The sequence below is a fragment of the Xenopus laevis genome, chromosome 8S (genome assembly GCF_017654675.1).
Source record: "Xenopus laevis strain J_2021 chromosome 8S, Xenopus_laevis_v10.1, whole genome shotgun sequence".
Classification (NCBI taxonomy): Eukaryota; Metazoa; Chordata; class Amphibia; order Anura; family Pipidae; genus Xenopus; species Xenopus laevis.
This window is the reverse complement of record NC_054386.1, coordinates 43,218,117-43,237,474: the sequence shown is the minus strand read 5'-3', so window position 1 is coordinate 43,237,474 and position 19,358 is coordinate 43,218,117. Positions and strand designations below refer to the sequence as shown.

The 19,358-nt window shown below is 41.7% G+C and overlaps 2 protein-coding genes across 4 annotated transcripts in view; one reads left to right on the top strand and one right to left on the bottom strand.

Annotated features, from left to right (window-relative positions):
* Positions 1-11,874, bottom strand: part of morn5.S (MORN repeat containing 5 S homeolog) — a 28,025-nt gene extending 16,151 nt beyond the window's left edge. The window contains exons 1-4 of one of the 2 annotated variants that reach the window (XM_018232887.2): positions 11,810-11,874; positions 8,870-9,017; positions 5,663-5,774; positions 1,384-1,515 (exon numbers count right to left, since the gene is read on the bottom strand). In XM_018232887.2, coding sequence (XP_018088376.1) covers positions 1,384-1,515; positions 5,663-5,774; positions 8,870-9,017; positions 11,810-11,811 — 394 coding nt within the window. In that variant the 5' untranslated portion in view covers positions 11,812-11,874. The other variant, XM_018232886.2, reaches the window with a different exon arrangement.
* The window catches only part of ndufa8.S (NADH:ubiquinone oxidoreductase subunit A8 S homeolog), a 30,345-nt gene continuing 22,846 nt past the window's right edge, over positions 11,860-19,358 (top strand). For both annotated transcript variants that reach the window (XM_018232885.2, XM_018232884.2), the window contains exon 1: positions 11,860-12,002. In XM_018232885.2, the coding sequence (XP_018088374.1) occupies positions 11,952-12,002 (51 nt within the window). In that variant the 5' untranslated portion in view covers positions 11,860-11,951. The remainder of the gene's footprint in view (positions 12,003-19,358) is intronic.

The window sequence follows — 19,358 nt, the reverse complement described above, 5'->3', positions numbered from 1 at the left end:
GGAATGTAGGCTACACACCATGAAGAATTTGATTATGTGTAATGTCATTGAGGGCCACTTAAATCATGTGTTTTATGGCTAAGATCTTCTGTGTGCTAACACAAGGGCCAATAAGGGAGGTAATCTTTTCTCCTGCAATAAAAGAATGCTGTGGGGTTAATTCTTGCCTCCTATCACTGAGAATTTGTCTTGGCATTGACAAGTTATATATAACATGCTCTTGAATCAGTCCTTGGAGAACAGTAAGTGCTGCCTGTGGTGCATTGACTGTTCACAGAGACTTTATCCAGCTAAGATGAAAAGCTTTAAGGGTGGTGGTAATAGGGGTTGCTGCAAAAAAACAGGTTCAATTGAATAATTGAAGAGAATTTGCATGCAATTAAACACAGCATCTCGTTCACCAGAAAAACACTTTTTTTTTACACCAAGAGAACAGTCTCTAGTATAGCGCACATACCATCAGAATGCATGTTTTCTTAAGAAAATTTAATATATATATATATATATATATATATATATATATATATATATATATATATATATATATATATATATATATACGTATATATATATATATATATATATATATATATATTTTTTGGAATTTATATAGTGTCTATACATTATAACTTGCACTTTATATTGTACAAATGTACAGCACTGCACACATATACATCCATTTGTACTTAAGATGGGATTCTACTTCCAGTGTTTTCTTATTTTTATTGCTCTTCTCTCTCACCTTTATGCACTCCATTACTTTAATATTCTCTTCTGGCCTGTCTTCTTTTTTTGTCTTATTTTATTAATCTTTGCTCTTTCTCTTTGCTTTTCTTCTCATTCTCTGTACTTGCAGGAACCACAAATAGAGAAAAAGCGCTGGCACATGACAGCACACAAAGAAACTGTATGGTTGACTGTTGAGAAGCCAGCAGCTAGCCTGCTTCTGCATTCACTCAAGTATCCTGCAACCCACCACCCTTGCACTTGTCTACCACACAGGATGTGAAACACTACTCAAGATAGATAGAGGAAGTCAATGCATGGCTAATTATGTAGTAGAGGAGACTATGTTTCACTAGTGGATGTTTTTCATTGGGCCACTGCTCCTTTTTGGAGCAAACTACGCCAGACTATGGAAAGACAAAGGTGGCCATGTTACAATTACGATCTTTCCTGGAAAAAATCTTTCTGAGCTGAATTGTCAGATATACAGGTAGAAACAATAGAATTCTACCTGTAACTGACGATTCAGCACTAACAATGGGCGATGTTCGGGTGCCTTCAAAGGCGCCCAATCAAAATTTTCCAGCCAGCCCAGTATACTTATCTGTATAAGTGTGTATAAGTGCCTCTGTCCCTTTAAAAATGTAAGATTCTTACCAGCATTTCTCAGGAATTTGTGCTGATAGTCATTCACAACACGAGTCAGTGGGTCATAGAATCCATCCCCACAATCATAACAACCTTCTTGGATTTTTCGTGGAGGATCCAAATCTGTAAGTTGGGAGCGACCTAAAAAACGATGTTGTTATCGTAAGCCTTAAAAAATTAACTTTGAAAGAATTCATTTCCATATTGCTTAGTTTGTTGCTATAAATTTACATTTAAAAAGCATTGTGTTGTTTTCTTATTAAAAAAAAATGACCCCTAAAATCTTAAATGTAAATCTTCTCACTCATCAAGTCTAAAATTTATTAGTATTGAACTATATTAGAGTACCATAATTACCTCTTGCAGGGCCACGTCAAATATTCCTCTTCAGTCCAGTCTGACTGATTAGAAACTCTTCATAAACCTAACATTATGCTGAGTAATAACAATAAATATTGTTATGGTAAAGGTTGATAAGACCAGTCTTGTAAATTAAGGGCATAAAGCTGTGTTTTTGTGTTTAAACACAATTTACACAATTTTACTTTAGAACAATGGTATACTATATAAAATCAATTGTATTTATAAAGCCAGTCTAAGGAACTTTCTAAAGAAGGACAACACTGCTATCTGTGCTAGGTGTCCCATTCCAAATATAGACTTGCATATATGCAATATTTTCCAATTCTACACTGCTGTGTATGCCCAAGCCTAATTCTTGCCACTGGGCAATTGGAATAGAGGTAAGGTGGCACCCTAATGCTTCTTTAGAAAGATACCCAGGCCGGTGCAGTTTTTCCCAACTAGCCCAGGACAAAAAAAGGTTATACATTGATTTACTGGGAGGTGCCTAACATTTTGGACCCCCCTCAATAAATATGGTTTTCCTTGTCCTTTGAGTGCCATCCCACTGCCTTCAATGGGTTATGCCAGGTCTAGAGTGGTGTAAACTAATGTTGTTAATATTTTTATGTTAACCTGGCACAGTGTAACAGTACATTATACAGTGTACACTCTCAGAGACACCAAAAAATTATATATATATATATATATATATTCTTTATAAACAGACATTATGAAGAACATTACACTTTGCACAATCATACAGGAGACAGTCAGTTCAGGAGAGTTCTAGAACAGAGCAAAGAAATGTCAATAACAGAGTGGAGCTGAAAATTGTTTAAAGTTTTCCAAAAAAAACCCTACCCCCCACCCCATGTAGACCAAACCTCCCTTCTCCCCCCCCCCCAGCCTAGCTGCCCCCGGGGAAATGTTCCAAACTATATAATTACTCCTCTGAGCATATTCAGGCATCCGAGTTCACCGCAGCCATCTTCCGGGTTTGGTAAGCTGAGTGGGAGACCAGCGAATCGCCGCATGCGCAGTTGGAGCAATTTACTGGTTTGCAACAACTGCGCATGCGGCGATATACGGAAATTGCCAAAGAGCCGGAAGAAGACACAAAGACCCGGGAATATGGCTGCGGTGGGGTAAGTATAAAGTTAGGGACACTTCCCCCGGGGGGCAGCTAGGCTGAGGTGGGAGGAGGGAAGGGGTCTACGTTGGGTGGGGGTAGGGTTTTTTTTGGAAACGGTTGAATTATCCTTTAAGGGCAACTATTGCGAAAATGACATTTTAAAATTAGCTTCAGCATACTGAAATAAGAAACTTTCTAAATACAATCAATTAAAAATTCTGTAACGTTTCTGAAATAATCAAGTTTATAATCACTATTCCTCTCTCAGCATCTGTTTCTCCTCATTCTCTCTTCATTCAGGAGTTCGGTGTCAGATGAATGATCCAATAAATCTTACAGGGGGCTGCTTTTGCCTAGAAGATGCACATCTACGGTTGCCACCTTTCTTGCAAAAAATTCTGGCCATATTCATTTGTGGAGGACCATAAGGGGGGGACGATGAAGTAAGAGGGGCAAAACAGGAACTTATAGGGGTGGATAATAAATCAAGTAAAAATTTGGTGAAATGGAATGAGGATGGGGAGATAGAGGGGTGGGAAAAAAGAGAGGTTGACCTGAAAGCAAGTGTGGGGGTGGGCCAGAACAGAAGGTAATTTCAAGTTTAAAAGCAAATACAATGCCGATAAAAATTTTAATACTGGCATTGGCCATCACTGGTATTTTACAAGCTATAGTGAAAGGATGTAACTGGTAATCCTAATCACATGTAGATATATAGTGAATAAAGTATCATTTAACCCAGCATCATTTAACCCAGCATCTCTTTCGTGTTATGTCCCCTCATGTTTTTTTTTTAATTAAAAGCCTTTCTATTATGGCTCTCTCCAGTCTCTAACTAAAAATGTTGTTTGGACTACAAGCCCCAAGAGCCTGAAAACAATTTGTATGTCTTCAATATTATTTTTATTATTCTTACTATTTAGGGGCAGATTTACTAAGCTCGAGTGAAGAATTCGAATTAAAAAAAAAATTCAAATTTCGAAGTATTTTTTAGGTACTTCGACCATCGAATGGGTCAAATTCGATCAAACTCGATCGAATCGAATGATTCGAACGATTCGAAGTAAAAATCGTAAAAAAAGTACTGTCTCTTTAAAAAATACTTCGACTTCATACTTCGCCACTTTAAACCTACCGAGCTGCAATGATAGCCTATAGGGGCCTTCCCCAGCACTTTTCTAAGCTTTTTTTTGATCGAATAAAAATCCTTCAATTGATCGCTTAAAATCGTTCGAATCTTTCGATTCAAACGATTTTATCGTTCGATCGAACGGTTTTTATTCGATCGTTCGTTCGAAGCATTTGCGCTAAATCCTTTCGAATTCGATATTCGAATTCGAAAGGATTTTACTTCGAGGGTCGAATTCGAGGGTTTATTAACCCTCGAAATTCGACCCTTGATAAATCTGCCCCTAAGTGTTTATTTTTCTTTTCAAACCCTCTACTACAAATCTTTCCTTTCAGAAGTGTGTCCAAGAAGATTGAACAAATTAAAAAAGTTTCTGGAGATTGCTGGGTTGCTTTGACCAACTCTTTACGAGTTCAAATCTTGCAACAAGAAATATATTTACCTTTATTAAAGGAACAGTAACACCAAAAAATTTAAGTGTTTTAAAGTAATGAAAATATCATGTATTGTTGCCCTGCACTGGTAAAACTGATCTGTTTGCTTCAGAAACACTACTATAGTTCATATAAAAAAGCTGCTGTGGAGCAATGGCGGAAATTGAAAAACGGCTATATGGCACAGGTTAACTAATGGATAACAGATAACACCATTAGGGCTCTTACTGACGAGCGGTTGTAGCTGCTCTCGCCTGCGTTCAGTTTTTCTGCGTTCAGCCGCAGGGGAGCGCAGGAATAGACGCATTACGTTTTTCCCAATGGGGCTGTACTCACACAGGCGCGTGTAGGCCCCCAAACGCAGGAAAAATGCAGCATGTTGCGTCTCAACCTGCGTTTGGCGCCTACACGCGCCTGTGTGAGTACAGCCCCATTGTAAAAAACGTAATGCGTCTATTCCTGCGCTCCCCTGCGGCTGAACGCAAAAAAACGGAACGCAAGGGAGCGCAGCTACAACCGCTCGTCAGTAAGAGCCCTTAGACAGACAGAGCTTATTTGCTATCTGCTGTGTAACTTGAGCTATTTCTCCTTTGAATGGCTGCCCCCATTGCTACACAGCAGTTTATTTATATAAATAATAGTAGTGTTCTTAAGCAAACACAGCAGTTTTACCAGTGCAGGCCAAAACTGCATTATATTTTCATTACCGTACTTTAAAACACTTTTATTTTTTGACGTTACTGTTCCTTTAACTTGTTTTGTTCTCTCTCCACATGTGACTATACTTGGAAATGACATGTTACAAGTGGCATTTCCCCACAAAGAATAACTGTGAGCAGATGGTTTTTAATGAAAGCAAAAGTGTGACAAGTATGATTTGTCACAGATTTTAACACTGGAAGAGATACTGGCAATATATAAATACAATAACTGTCTATAACATTGCATATACATTATAGGATTAAATTCATCCAGGGTCGGGTTGGACAATTGGGGGCCCACCAGGTTCCAAACTTCGGGGGCCCCCACGTGCATGTGCGAACACCGGTGCACAGTGCGCATATACGACCACCAGCGCGCACCGCACATTATTGTTTGGTTTTGGGGTCTGGCAGATCAGGGGAGTGTGTCTGGGCTGGCAGGGGCCCATGAATGCCGGGGCCCACCGGGTTTTTTCCTGGGGTCCCGCCGGCCCAGTCCGACCCTGCATTCATCCACGATATTGGTAAAGATATACAGCCTTGTTACCTGCAGGTTTTAGACCATTACAAATTTCAGTATAAAATCTCCTATCATACTGATCACAGTATCTCCAGTCCTCTTTATCATACTCAAGTCCATCTGCAAATGTGTACTTTCCCTGTACAAAGTAAATAAAAAAGCTAATTTAGCTGTTTTAGGAATTAGATCCCAATAAGTACAGAAAGCAAATAGTCAGACATATAGAGGCACATTTATCAAGGGTCAAGTTTTTTAAAACTCCCATAAACTCCCATAAATTTGGCTAGTCGAAATATATTGATAACATTTAATTTTTTAAACTCAGAATAAATTAATTAATTCAAACTCGATTCAAGTTTTTTCTTCGAAAAAAACTTGAATGTCAAGAAGGCTGCAAACATCTCCAAATTGATCCCTGCACCTCTCCCATTGACTTAAACAGTAATTAGGCAAGTTTTAGGTGGTAAATAGTCTAATTCGAATTCTTAAAGGGCCAGAGTATGATAAATCTCAAAAATCGAATTTGAATTTTTTAAAAAAACTCAAATTGAATTTGGATAACTCTCTAGTTGAAAGTTTTGACCATAAAAATAATTAGAATTTTCAATTTGACTCTTGATAAATTTGCCCCATAGTGTTTTTAATAGCAATTAAATTTTCAAACTATTTTATAACCACTGAAAATGTTTAATTGATATATTTTAGATTTACACTTTCTTTTATTAGGCAAATTATTAAACATTTTTGGGGGTAAAGGACCACTTTAATATACTCGGGCGTTCCATTTAAAAGAAAAGAATTTTAAGAACAATACTGCATGAACCAAAGATAAGGAACCTGCTGTGTTTTGGCATTTTCTGAACTAAGCTTTTGATCACCATTGAAAGTTTAAGGTTGCAGTTCAGCAAATGTATACAGCTGGATTCCTAATTCTAGAATAATGGCATACAAAGGAATATTGATTATAATAATACTATTAACTTTAAGTGTGGAGTTATAAATGTAATTACAAATATGAACTATTCCCACCTAGCATATTAATTGTAAGAAAAGGATCAAATCAGCTGCATAATTCCTATTCCATTAAAGTGATACTGACACAAAAAAACTTAATATTCGAAATATTTATGTGCATCAAAAGTTACCTATAGCTCATGTTGATCGTTTTTCACTGATAGGGTTGCATTTGTAATTAATTACTACTTGAAGTTCCTAAACATCTGACTGTTTTGCCAACCTGACTGTTCCTTCTCAAAATGTCAGTTAGAGTTTAATGCTAACAGACTATTGAAGCTCAAATATGGCAGCACCCTCAGAGAGGAACATGTGGGATCAGACAGGTAATGTAAAAACATCTGTAAATACTTTTATGGAAAAATTCTAAGTAGCATGCAAAGACATCAGTATCTCTTTAAGTAACACATTTGTAAAATACTTTTAACTACAATATTAAAGGAAAACTATACCCCCAAAATGAATACTTAAGCAACAGATAGTTTATATCAAATTGAATGACATATTAAAGAATCTTACCAAACTGGAATATATATTTACATAAATATTGCCCTTTTACATCTCTTGCCTTGAACCACCATTTCGTGACTCTATCTGTGCTGCCTCAGAGATCACCTGACCAGAAATACTACAACTCTAACTGTAACAGGAAGAAGCGAGGAAGCAAAAGGCAGAACTCTGTCTGTTAATTGGCTCATGTGACCTTACATGTGGTTTGTATGTGTGCACAGTGAATCGTACGATCTCAGGGGGCGGCCCTTATTTTTTAAAATGGCAATTTTCTATTTATGATTACCCAATGGCACATACTACTAAAAAATTATATTATTATGATAATGGTTCATTTACATGAAGCAGGGTTTTACATATGAGCTGTTTTACTCAGTATCTTTTAATAGAGACCTACATTGTTTGGGGGGTATAGTTTTCCTTTAAGCAATAAAAATTAACTCTGATTCTCTACAGCTCTACATCTTCATGTGTCATCAGGCCCGGCATGGTGGGAAGGCCACAAAGGTCTGGGCCTAAGACAGGGTGCTTTTAGGGGTGCGATGCTACCTAGGAGCATTTGCATTTGTTCCCCAGAACATGGTACTTGGGACTCAGCACACAGGAGATCATTTATTTTCTTGCCCTGAGTTCCCAGTACTCTGCCAACTCTGGGGCATGTGCATGGGCACAAGCAGTGCGGGGGGGGAAGCAGGCATGGGGGACTTTTGCCCTTGGGGCTTGAGGGTATAATATCTGGGCCTGTGTGCAGGGGCATTTCTGGGCTCATGGCCACCCAGAGGTGGCCTTTCTGATGCTCCTGATTTCCCCTCGCACCCAGCGCAAACCATTTTGAGTATATGCAGGTGTAGGGGGGAGGCCACATCACTAAGGCAGAGAACGCAAAATGCTCTTCATGCACTAGCAGAGCTGAAATTCCGATTTTAAAAATCTGAATTTGGGCTCTAAGTTACCAGGAGTGTCTATCTTGCCGCCCCTGGTAACTTGTGGGTTGCTGCCAGGGCAGCCATCAGGGGGGGGACAGGGGGGGAGAGTTGTAGGGGGCCCGAGGGTAAGGGGGGCCCGGCCACACCACACTTACTCGATTAGCCGGGCCCCCCTGCTTTCTGAGAGCTGCTGACTTCGGGAAGGCATGGACGTTTAAGGGGCCCTGGCTACCAATATTCTCATAATGTGGGGGGGGGGGGCCTGGCCACCAATTTTGGCCACCAATATTTTTTAATGGGGGGGCCCTGGCCACAAATGTTTTTTTTATGGGGGGCCCTGACCACCAATATCTTTTTATTTTTATTAACATGTGAGAACCCTAGCCACCAATATTTTTTTGTTTTTTTACTGTGTGGAGGGGGGGCAGACCTGTGGGATGGGGAGGGCAGACCTGTAGGTGGGGCTTGCGGTGGGTGCAGCCCAGGGGGCCCAGGAAATTTGGTTGTATGGGGCCCTGCGATTTCTGATGGCGGTCCTGGTTGCAGCCTGTGTTTCAATGAAGCCCATATTTCCCTATGTTGTGTGTACCCTAGGGTTTAAATAGTTTTCTAATAGACTCCAGGTATGAAGATCCAAATGATAGAAAATCTATAGATAATCTGGAAAACCTCAGGTCCCGAGCATTCTGGATAACAGGTCCCATACCTGTATGTTAAATTGTAATAATAAAGTCAAAATATCTGTGGAAGGTGACCCATTGAATAAATACAAGTGGGTGGTTACCTGCAGAGCAATACCATGGTTCCATTGTGCAATAAATTTGCTTCCGTTTGGAAAAAACAGTGTTCCATTCCCATGAAACATCCCATCTTTCATTTCTCCCTCATAACGAGTTTCAGTTGGGAGGGTGTACTCTCCTTTTCCTTCCAGCCTAAAAAATATAGCGCCATTCATTAGCCAGTCAGCAAAGGAGTATTTACAAAGTGACAATAGCTAGTATATGATTATACCAGTAAAAAAAATAATCTAACAGAATATAATTCATTCTAAACATTTTCTCATGAATGATATAACGTATGGGAAAAAACTGATTGAGTTTTGTGAGTTTTACCATTGTGATTCTTTTTTCCAGCAACACCTTGGTCAACTGATTTGAAACAGATTTTGCATTTGAAACAAACTTGCAAGTTTTTGGCCCACAGGTTTTCAACAAAGCTGGCAAACACTTTCTTGGGGAAAAGCTTTGATTTTTAAGCCAAATTGTTAAAATGTAAAATCTTTTAACAGAATAAAAAAATTGACATTGGAAAGCAAGGAGTGCAACTATTGTAAACTGCAGTAATAAAGCACCCCATGCTCCTGCTTTCTCTATACATTGTTTCTCTCTCTCTGTGTTACAGTCTGGGATAGGATCCTACTTCACTTTTTATTTTTCTTCTCCACATGAATAGACTTAAGTATAACTCTTAATACAAGAGATCCAGCTGGTAAATTTGCCCTCTTAGGGACAGGAAGAATTAGGGACAAATAGTTTGATATTGAAGGATGTGCGTTTTTTTCTATTAGTATGATGCTGTGGCACGGGTTTAAGGAACACTACAGAGACCATAGTGGTATAAGAATACCACTGCTGTGCTCCTCTTAAGGGGTAGTTCACCTTTAAATTAATTTTGGTATAATGCAGTGGTATTCTGGACAATTTACCCTAGCAACAGGGCAGCGATTGGAATGAGATAACAGAATATGAACAGTAGAGGGCCTGAACAGAATGATAAGTACAGCCATATCCAACCTATTGTGTTTATTTAATGTTTATGTGATTTTTCTAGTAGACTTAAAGGAGAAGGAAACCCCCTGGGTGCAAAACCCCTCCCCCCTCCCCTGTGTTGCCCCCCCTCCCGGACCTGCGCAGAGGGGTGAGTAACAAGTTAGGGGCATTTGGCCAGGGGGGAGGAGGGAGGGGGGCAACACAGGGGAGGGGGAGGGGTTTTGCGCCCAGGGGGTTTCCTTCTCCTTTAAGGTATTAAGTTCCAAATTACGGAAAGATCTGTTATCATGAAAACCCCAGGTCCTGAGCATTCTGGATAACAGGTCCCATACCTGTATTTAGGCTTTTATTCAGTAGCTCCCCAGATTGCAATTTTAGCAATCTGGTTGCTAGGGTCCAAATTACCCTAGCAACCATGCACTGATTGGAATAAGAGACTGGAATACAAATAGGTGAAAGATGAATAAAAAAAAGTAGCAATAACAATAAATGTGTAGCTTTACAGATCATTTGTTTTTAGATGGGGTCAGTGACCCCCCATTTGACAGCTGGAAATAGGCAGCAGAAAGAGAGAAGGTGAATAAGGAAAAAACTATAAAAAATAAATAATGAAGACTAACTGAAAAGTTTCTTAGAATGGACCATTCTATAACCTACTAAAAAGTTAACTTAAAGGACCAGCAGAAAGAGAGAAGGTGAATAATGAAAAAACTATAAAAAATAAATAATGAAGACTAACTGAAAAGTTTCTTAGAATGGACCATTCTATAACCTACTAAAAAGTTAACTTAAAGGACAATCACCTATTTAATGTAGCAAAGAATAATTGTGTGGAGCTCCCCTTTAAAATGTTTAATGTCAGTGAAAGGTTTCCTTCACTTATCCGTAGCCATCATTTTCTTTTAACTATATACATTAGCATAATTAGATATCACTGGGCCTCACAGCAAATACATTTTAGGGCCCCCAAAATATCCAAAGGATATCCTGTTTCACCAATACTTAAAGCGGACCTGTCACCCAGACACAAAAATCTGTATAATAAAAGTCCTTTTCAAATTAAACATGAAATCCAATTTCTAGTTTTTATTAAAGCATTCAAAGCTGTTGTAGGCTCATTTAAACATCTCAGCTGTCAATCAAATATTGTCTGCCCCTCCTCTATGCCCTGGACATTAGTGATGTGCGGTCCAACCCGATACCCGCGGGTTCGGGTCGACCTCGCACTGCTCCTCCAGGTTTCAGGATTCGTGCAAATTTTCATCATCTGGAAAAATGTGGGTGTGGTTGGGCAGCGTGCCACCCCCCTAAAATCCTGCAGCCCTAGGCCCGGGCCTAACTGGCCTTTCCACAAATCCGAGCATGCATGGGGATGGACATCAGGTCCCACATTCTGGTGCACAAACGAGATTCTGAGATGATGCAAGGCTTGTCTTAATAACAGTGTCCACAAAATGGCTGCTGCATGCTTGCTATAATTTTGAAATCCCAGACTGAAGGAAGCAATATATGTATTACAAAACAGTACGCCTGTTATGATTATTATAAAGTTTACAAACTTCTCCATCTTGCCATACATTGCCACTCTGGCCTTAGAGAAATGTAACCAAGCACAAGAGCCGAGTAGTAATATGAGCTGGCTTGAGTAAAGCAGCAAAACATATGATAAAAAGTCACCATCACCAAACAGAAAAATGATTTAGCACAACAGCAAGTTAATCCCACTTATTACCTGCCATGCAGGTGCTCTCCCCTGTACTCACTACCCGTGTACTCCATCCTCGGTTACCAATGACAACCGAAAACGAGACGCGTCGCCGCAGCAACCACAAGTCACATGACAGACTGTTCTACTTGAATGGAATTTCGTAAACCCTGATTAATTTTGCCCTGAAATCTCAACCAGACAGATTGCTTTTACTTTAAATGTGAGCCACCAGCTTCAAAGTGCGTACATTTAAATAATACTGAAAACGAAAAGCTAGCCTTAGGCGGCCATGACGATCACTGCGTAGTGATGTAAGCGCGTCGCTACGTTCAGGCGGTATGTCAGTGGCACAGTCGCAGTAAGCTGACCTTAAGGGGACGGAGGTAGACATGCCCGGTCAGGTAGACTTACCGACTGCTGAGGATTTGACAGTGCAGGAGGTATGTGTAATCTGTATCTCTGCGCGGTCCTCCGTGTGTATAACAGCACTGCTACGATCTGCAGTCCTTATTAGATTTTAGTATTAGTTCATATGATAATGTAAATGTCTCTGCGCTCCTTTTTGGGGTTTAACCATTTGCTGTGCTTCCTAGTTATTAAAATGTGAGTGTCACTGAGCAATATAGAAACTACTTTATGCATACGGCCCTACCTGTCAGTGCAGGACGTCTGGGGGTTAAGTTCTCCTCTCTGGAGGCAGGACAAACATTAATGAATTCTTAAACTCCTCCTCTTCCTGTGTCTCCTTCCACCCTCAGTTTTTTGTTTGTCCTGCTCGGAGGTGGACACCTTCATATATCCTCTTCGCATTTTTTATTATTTTTTTATTTTATTTTTTTCCTGTATTCATCATGTGTGCTCTTATCTGTTATTGAGCCCCCTTCCATGGTTGTGTGCTCTCCCAGATGAATGAGCCCTAATCTACTGGTCTACACAAGGTGAGCCCTTCTTTAGAGTGCTCCTTTTATTATTACTAACCTATTAGTACCTTTGAGCCCTTCTATTGAATTGTGTGCTCCGCTTATTTCAGAAAGCGTTTGCTGGTTTGTGTGAGCCCCTTCTACCATTAATTGTATTGTGCGCTCCACTTCACATTTACCAGCGGTTCCAATAGCTGTGGAACCTTTGCAGGATGACCGGCGGTTTTTCCCCTGGCATCTCTATTACACCATGTTACTCGCGGCTCCTCCGTTGCTTTGGGCGAGCGCTTCCTAGACGCGCCTTCGTCTACGTCACTTCCGCTCACGCTGTTTCTACAGAATCGCGCCAAGTTGACCGCGCACGGAAGTGACGTCATTGGGGAGTCGCAGCACAGGCAGATTCACGCTACTCGAATCCTGTGAAGCAGCTAAGTATATCCTGCTATTTTGGTGTAGTTAAGCAATATTCTGCAGAATCATTGGGAGTTTACCTTACAAAGGGAAAGCAAATAATGGCACAATCAAAAGAGCTATTTGATCTCATTGAAGAGTTGTCTGAAAATCCTAAAAGACCCATCAGACATACCAGAAAGAGGGGAAAGAAAAGAGAAGTGATCTCAACTTCACCTTCTCCCCCTGTTTTACACAAGATAACCAAGGCTACTCAATATGCTGATTCAGAAAATGAACTGGAACAACCAGTACCTATTCTACTATTGCTATGGTGCATGCTTGTCAGGATCCTCCCAACTCCCCTCATTTTTCACCGGGCCCAGCCAGCCCTGCACACACTTCTCATTCACAGTCTGTGCCCCAGGATCACTCAACCGCCAATCCTAATACTCAACAGATGTCACACTTATTAGATTGGTTACAAGCTCAGATCCATTCTTCTGTCCAGCAAGCAGTTACTAGCCACGTTCAAACTCGGCCTAATATCAAATCCAAGATTCCAGTACCTATTCTTTCTGAGTCATCAGAATCAAATATTGGTTCAGATTCGGAACTCAGTAATTGTGATTCTTCCGTTTCGGATTCTGCAGCATCAGATGCAGCGGTCTCTACTAAACAACCTGATGAGATCAAGTTACTCCTCAAGTATCTTTGCGATACTCTAGAGATTAAGGAGGCCCCATTACCAGTTTCTAAGGTGGACAAGGTATTGGGTAACACTCATAAAAAGACCAGAGTATTTCCCACGAGCAAATCTGTCACACAGATTATTTCAGACGAATGGTCTGAACCTGACAAGCGTAACATTGTTCCACAAAAATTTCACACAAAGTACCCAATTTCTGATGAGAATAAGCATTTTGGGGACAAATCTCCAAAAGTTGACTCTTCCATAGTTCGTTTGTCCAGGAATACGACACTACCATCTGAGGATGCGGGATCCTTCCGTGATCCCATGGATAAAAAGATGGAATCGGCCCTCAAAAGGGATTTTATTCATTCAGCGGCGGTTCTACGTCCGGCGTCGGCTTCCATTAGCGTTGCCCGCACGGCTAAATTCTGGTGCCAAGAACTGAAGAAGTCTCCACTTCTCAAACATTCCGACTCAGTGACAGCCCTTGATAAAATCTCTCTGGCCTTATCCTTTCTCAGTGACGCTGCACTAAGTTAACCGCTAGAGCCTCAGCATCAGCCATAACAGCCAGAAGAGCACTTTGGCTAAGACAATGGTCAAGCGACACAGCTTCCAAGCACCGATTGATTTCCTTAAAGTTTGAAGGAACGCAATTGTTTGGTCCAGAACTCAAACAGATTATTGCAGAAGTCACTGGGGGCAAAGGGGCATTCCTTCCCCAGGGTAAGAGAACCAATAAAGTGGAGCACAAGCGGAACTACCATCATAGGTCTTGGGGATCCTACTCCAGACAATCCAACCGAGGTAGACCCAACACCAATGCTTCGAACAAGAAGTTCAAACCATGGCTATCACAATCCAAAGTTGTTCGGAAAGGGGGACCTCCCAAAAGTCAGAATTCCTGACTCCACATCAGAGTGGAAGCCACCCTCTCTATTCTTCGAGACCTTCAAGAAAAGAGGGAGTGATTGCTTTAGTACCTCCAGAGGAACACTTTCAGGGTTTTTATTCAAACCTCTTCTTGGTACCAAAGAAAGACGGTGGTTTCCGTCCCGTCCTAAATTTACTCCCGCTCAACAAGTCGGTCAAATACCAGAGGTTCAAAATGGAGACAATTCGCTCCATCACTTCATCCATACCAGCTGGCGCATTCATGACAAAAGTGGATCTAAAGGATGCGTATCTACACATCCCAATACATCCAGATCACTTCAAATATCTGAGATTCTTCATGAACCAGCAACATTTTCAGTTTCACGCACTGCCCTTTGGCCTAACGTCGGCACCAAGAGTGTTCACGAAAGTCTTAGGGGCACTTGTAGCAGTGATTCGTTCTTTCGGCATCCATATTTATCCATACCTGGATGATATCCTAATATTCGCAGAATCAAGCCCAAAAGCAGTTCTAGCTACACAACTCTGTATTCACCATCTCACAAGACACGGCTGGATAATAAATTATCAAAAGAGCATACTCACTCCAACTCAAATTCTTCCGTTTTTAGGCATGGTGGTCAACTCCACGCTTCAAAGCCTCTTTCTACCAACAGACAAGATCCTTCACATCCAGTCAGCAATAATTTCTCTGCAAACCAATGCTCCAACAGCATTCTCAATTCTTCAATTGCTAGGCCTTATGGCGTCAACCATAGACGCCGTTCCCTTTGCAAAATTCCACATGAGACCACTTCAAAGGGAATTTCTGCGGAAGTGGAACAAAGATCACCAGAATCTTTCCCAGACAATATCTCTTTCGGGGACCATCCTTGCCAGCCTTCGCTGGTGGACCAAACCAGACAGCCTTTCCAGAGGCAAGACGTGGCATCTTCCAGCTCCAATTGTCATATCCACAGATGCCAGCCTCAAAGGCTGGGGAGCAGCCTGGTAACACCGATCCTGCCAGGGCTTGTGGAGTCCCCAAGAGCAGACCCTCCACATAAACATCCTGGAAATCAGAGCAATTTACAATGCCCTCACTCATTGGTCAGCATTGCTCGGAAAGTCTCATGTCCGCATCCAATCGGACAACAGTACTGCTGTAGCGTACCTCAACAAGCAAGGGGGTACTCGAAGTACCGCAGCAATGTTGGAGATCTCCAAGATCATCAACTGGTCAGAGACTCACTTTACGGCCATCTACATTCCGGGTCTCCAGAATTGGCAAGCGGACTATCTCAGTCGCAACACACTGGACTGGGAATGGCAACTCAAGCCATCAGTGTGGAACTCCTTGTGTAGACATAATGGCATCCCGACACAATTCTCAGGTGCCCAGATTTTTCTCAAGGATCAGGGACCCAATGGCAGAGGCTGTCGACGCGTTAGCTACTCCGTGGGCCTTCCAGTTGGGTTACGTGTTTCCTCCATTGCCACTTCTACAGCGAACACTCCTGAAGATCCGTCAGGAGGGTATTCCTACTATCCTGGTGGCACCACGGTGGCCAGCTCGCAGCTGGTTTGCGGACGTGATTGCTATGCTGGCGGATCAGCCACTTCGGTTGCCCATCACACCAGATCTACTGACTCAGGGTCCAGCTTGGTACCAGGATGTGCACAAACTGAGTTTGACGGCTTTCTTCTTGAATCCAGCCTCTGGAAACAGAAAGGATTTCCACAGTCAGTGATTGATACCTTAATATCTGCAAGACGTCCTACTACAGCCAGATCTTACCATAGAATTTGGCGAATTTTCCTTTCCTGGTGTGAGGATCATAATTTATCTTGGATGAACTGTGAGTCCCCTCAGATCCTTTAGTTTCTGCAAGCCGGTTTCGAAAAGCAACTCGGTATTTCATCGCTCAAAGTGCAAGCTTCAGCCTTAGCCGCATTATTTCAACATCAATGGGCTCTGCTGCCAGAAGTTAAATTGTTTTTTCAAGGGTTATCTCGTCTCCGACCACCGACTAAAAGCCCTATTCCCTCCTGGGATTTGAACTTAGTTCTAGAAACCCTTCTATCAACTCCGTTTGAACCAGTGGAATCGATAGACCTTAAGTTTTTAACCCTCAAGACAGTTTTTCTTTTGGCCATTGCATCAGCAAGGCGAGTATCGGAATTAGCTTCCTTATCATGTAAGTCACCATGGCTCAAGTTTCATCCAGACAAAGCTGTTCTCCGTACCAATCCTGCATGCTACCTAAGATGGTTTCAGCTTTTCATGTGAACCAGGACATTGTCATTCCTACCTTGCAGACTCAAGACTTAGCTCAGCCATCTAAGATTCCACATTCCTTAGATCCGGTACGAGCCTTAAAGACCTATGTGCAGAGAACTCAATCTCTTAGACATTCTGATGGTTTGTTCATCCTTTTTGGGGGTCATAAAGCTGGTTCCCCTGCCTCTAAGAGAACCATAGCTAGGTGGATAGTGGAAGCCATTTATACAGCTTATACTCAGGCCGGAATGCCCCCTCCAATTCAGTTGAGAGCTCATTCCACTAGGAAAGTCAGTACCTCATGGGCATTCCATAATGATGTTTCGTTGGAAACTATTTGCCAAGCAGCCACTTGGGCTTCACCACACACTTTTTCTAAGTTCTATAAATTTGATTTGTATAATGCAAGCCAATCAGAGTTTGGCAGGAAGGTGCTACAAGCAGCAGTAGCACGTAGATAGCTTCCTATAGTTCACAAAATTGCAGTGGTTGTTTTCGTTACACATGTTAAGTTTTTTTCTACCCTACCCTTTTTTTGGACGGCTTTGGGACATCCCCAGACGTCCTGCACTGACAGGGCCGTATGCATAAAAGGAGATTTACTTACCTGGTAAAGCTCTTTTGCATAGGCCCGTACTGTCAGTGCAGCATCCCGCCCTATATTTTGTGGGTGTGGGTGCCGGTTGCTGCCGCTCCTTAGCTAGTTAGGGAGTTAGGCTATGTTTTTTTCTGTGTGTCTCCATTCACAGACTTTACAACTAACTGAGGGTGGAAGGAGACACAGGAAGAGGAGGAGTTTAAGAATTCATTAATGTTTGTCCTGCCTCCAGAGAGGAGAACTTAGCCCCCAGACGTCCTGCACGGACAGTACGGGCCTATGCAAAAGAGCTTTACCAGGTAAGTAAATCTCCTTATACGCCTCAGCCTTTTACTGATTTAATGTTTTCCGACAATGCCTGGTGTCTACTGAACAGTTTGATGTACAATTACCCAATTATGTGGCATATATGGGCCCCAAAATTAAGACACCCCATTCAAGTTTTCAATTCTGTAATTCCACGTCTTACTAAATCAACATATTTACAGGATTTTTTTAGGGGCAAAGGTAAAAAAAAAGTAATGTCACCTCAGAAAACCACATATTTCCCCAAAGTACACATTCCCCCGATCGAAATTGGATATGCGTGTCTTTCTACTCCAAACCATCAAGCCACAAACCTTTGCTAAATTTTTCGATTTTCGTAACATTTCCGAAAATCACCTCAAAGCTTTCAACTTGCAGCATCTTATCTCCCAGATTATCAACAGATAATTGAGCTATTTTCACTTCTTAATGTTTTTAAGCAGGATTTATGGCTAATTATGTTGATTTAAGAACAGTTGCACTAGAATCTAAATAAAGAATCTGATTAGTCCAAGGTAAATAATTGCAGGTGGGTACATTTCTATCTGTAGAGGTCCACACTAAGATATTATTGTGTAGTAGGTATTATCAATCATTGTTAGAAACAGGTGTATCTGCATGTAAAGAGGCATATCAGGCATATTGTGAAACTAATGGTTAAAATCTGTTGATTGCAAATACTTTGTATAGCTTCTGCTAGCTTAAAGGGCAGTTGTTGGGCAAAAAAAGGATCCCCAACCAACGGTGCGGGCTAATAGAGCCCGCACTCCGATTAGGGGTAACAGAAGTTTTTATTTTAAAATTTGCCCCCCGCCAGCGCTAGACCACGAGCACCAGGAGGGAGCTCCCGTCACAAGCAGCCATGTTGGGGCACACATATGCGCATAATGAGCAAATGCCTTGAATTGCTCACAATGTGCATCTGCATGATGTCAAAAGCACTTTATGTGCATGCACTATGCAAGACATGGCCTTTAGTGATGTGCAGGTCGGGTACAACCCGCGCCTGACCCTAACCTGCCCTCCACCCATGCCCGCCCGGGCTGACTTCCTGCTTCCATCTATAGACCTGTGCCACCTATTACATCACAAAAGGGACGGGGCGATCAGTCGGGCGTCCAACAGGTGCACCTTAAAAGTTATGGGCCCCTAAATTTGGACACCCCATTCAAGCTATCAGTTCTGTGATTCCACGTCCTGCTAAATCAACACATTTACAGCATTTTTTTGAGGGGCAAAGGTAGAAAAAAGTACTGTCACCCCAGAAAACCATATATTTTTGCAAAGTACACATTCCCCCAAATCGAAATCCTCCAAAAGCACCAAGCCACTAATGGCCTCTCCAACCGGGAGCCCCTAGTGTCCTAGTGCTGGCGTGGGGTAATTTTTTAGTGCAGGCTCTGTTAGTCCGCACCTTTGGTCGGGGGTAATCGTTTTGCCCAACAGGTGCCCTTTAAAAGTTAGTATGACCAAAAAAGAGCTACAAAGAGCAGTAGAAAAAAAGAAGAGACAAACTTCCCAAGCATTGTTGTGCTTTAGAGGGGAGTCATTCCACTGTTGCCTATTGTGAGGTTAATACCACCATGGCCATTTATGTGACGTGCCATTTTCTTTGCTGGCAGTAGGAGAAAACACGAGTTCCCTGCCATCCTGTTAGTGCTTACATGGGAAGGAGTTTGGCCCCAAAACAAGCAAACATGCATTTTCAGGATGAAATCCGCCCATGTGCAC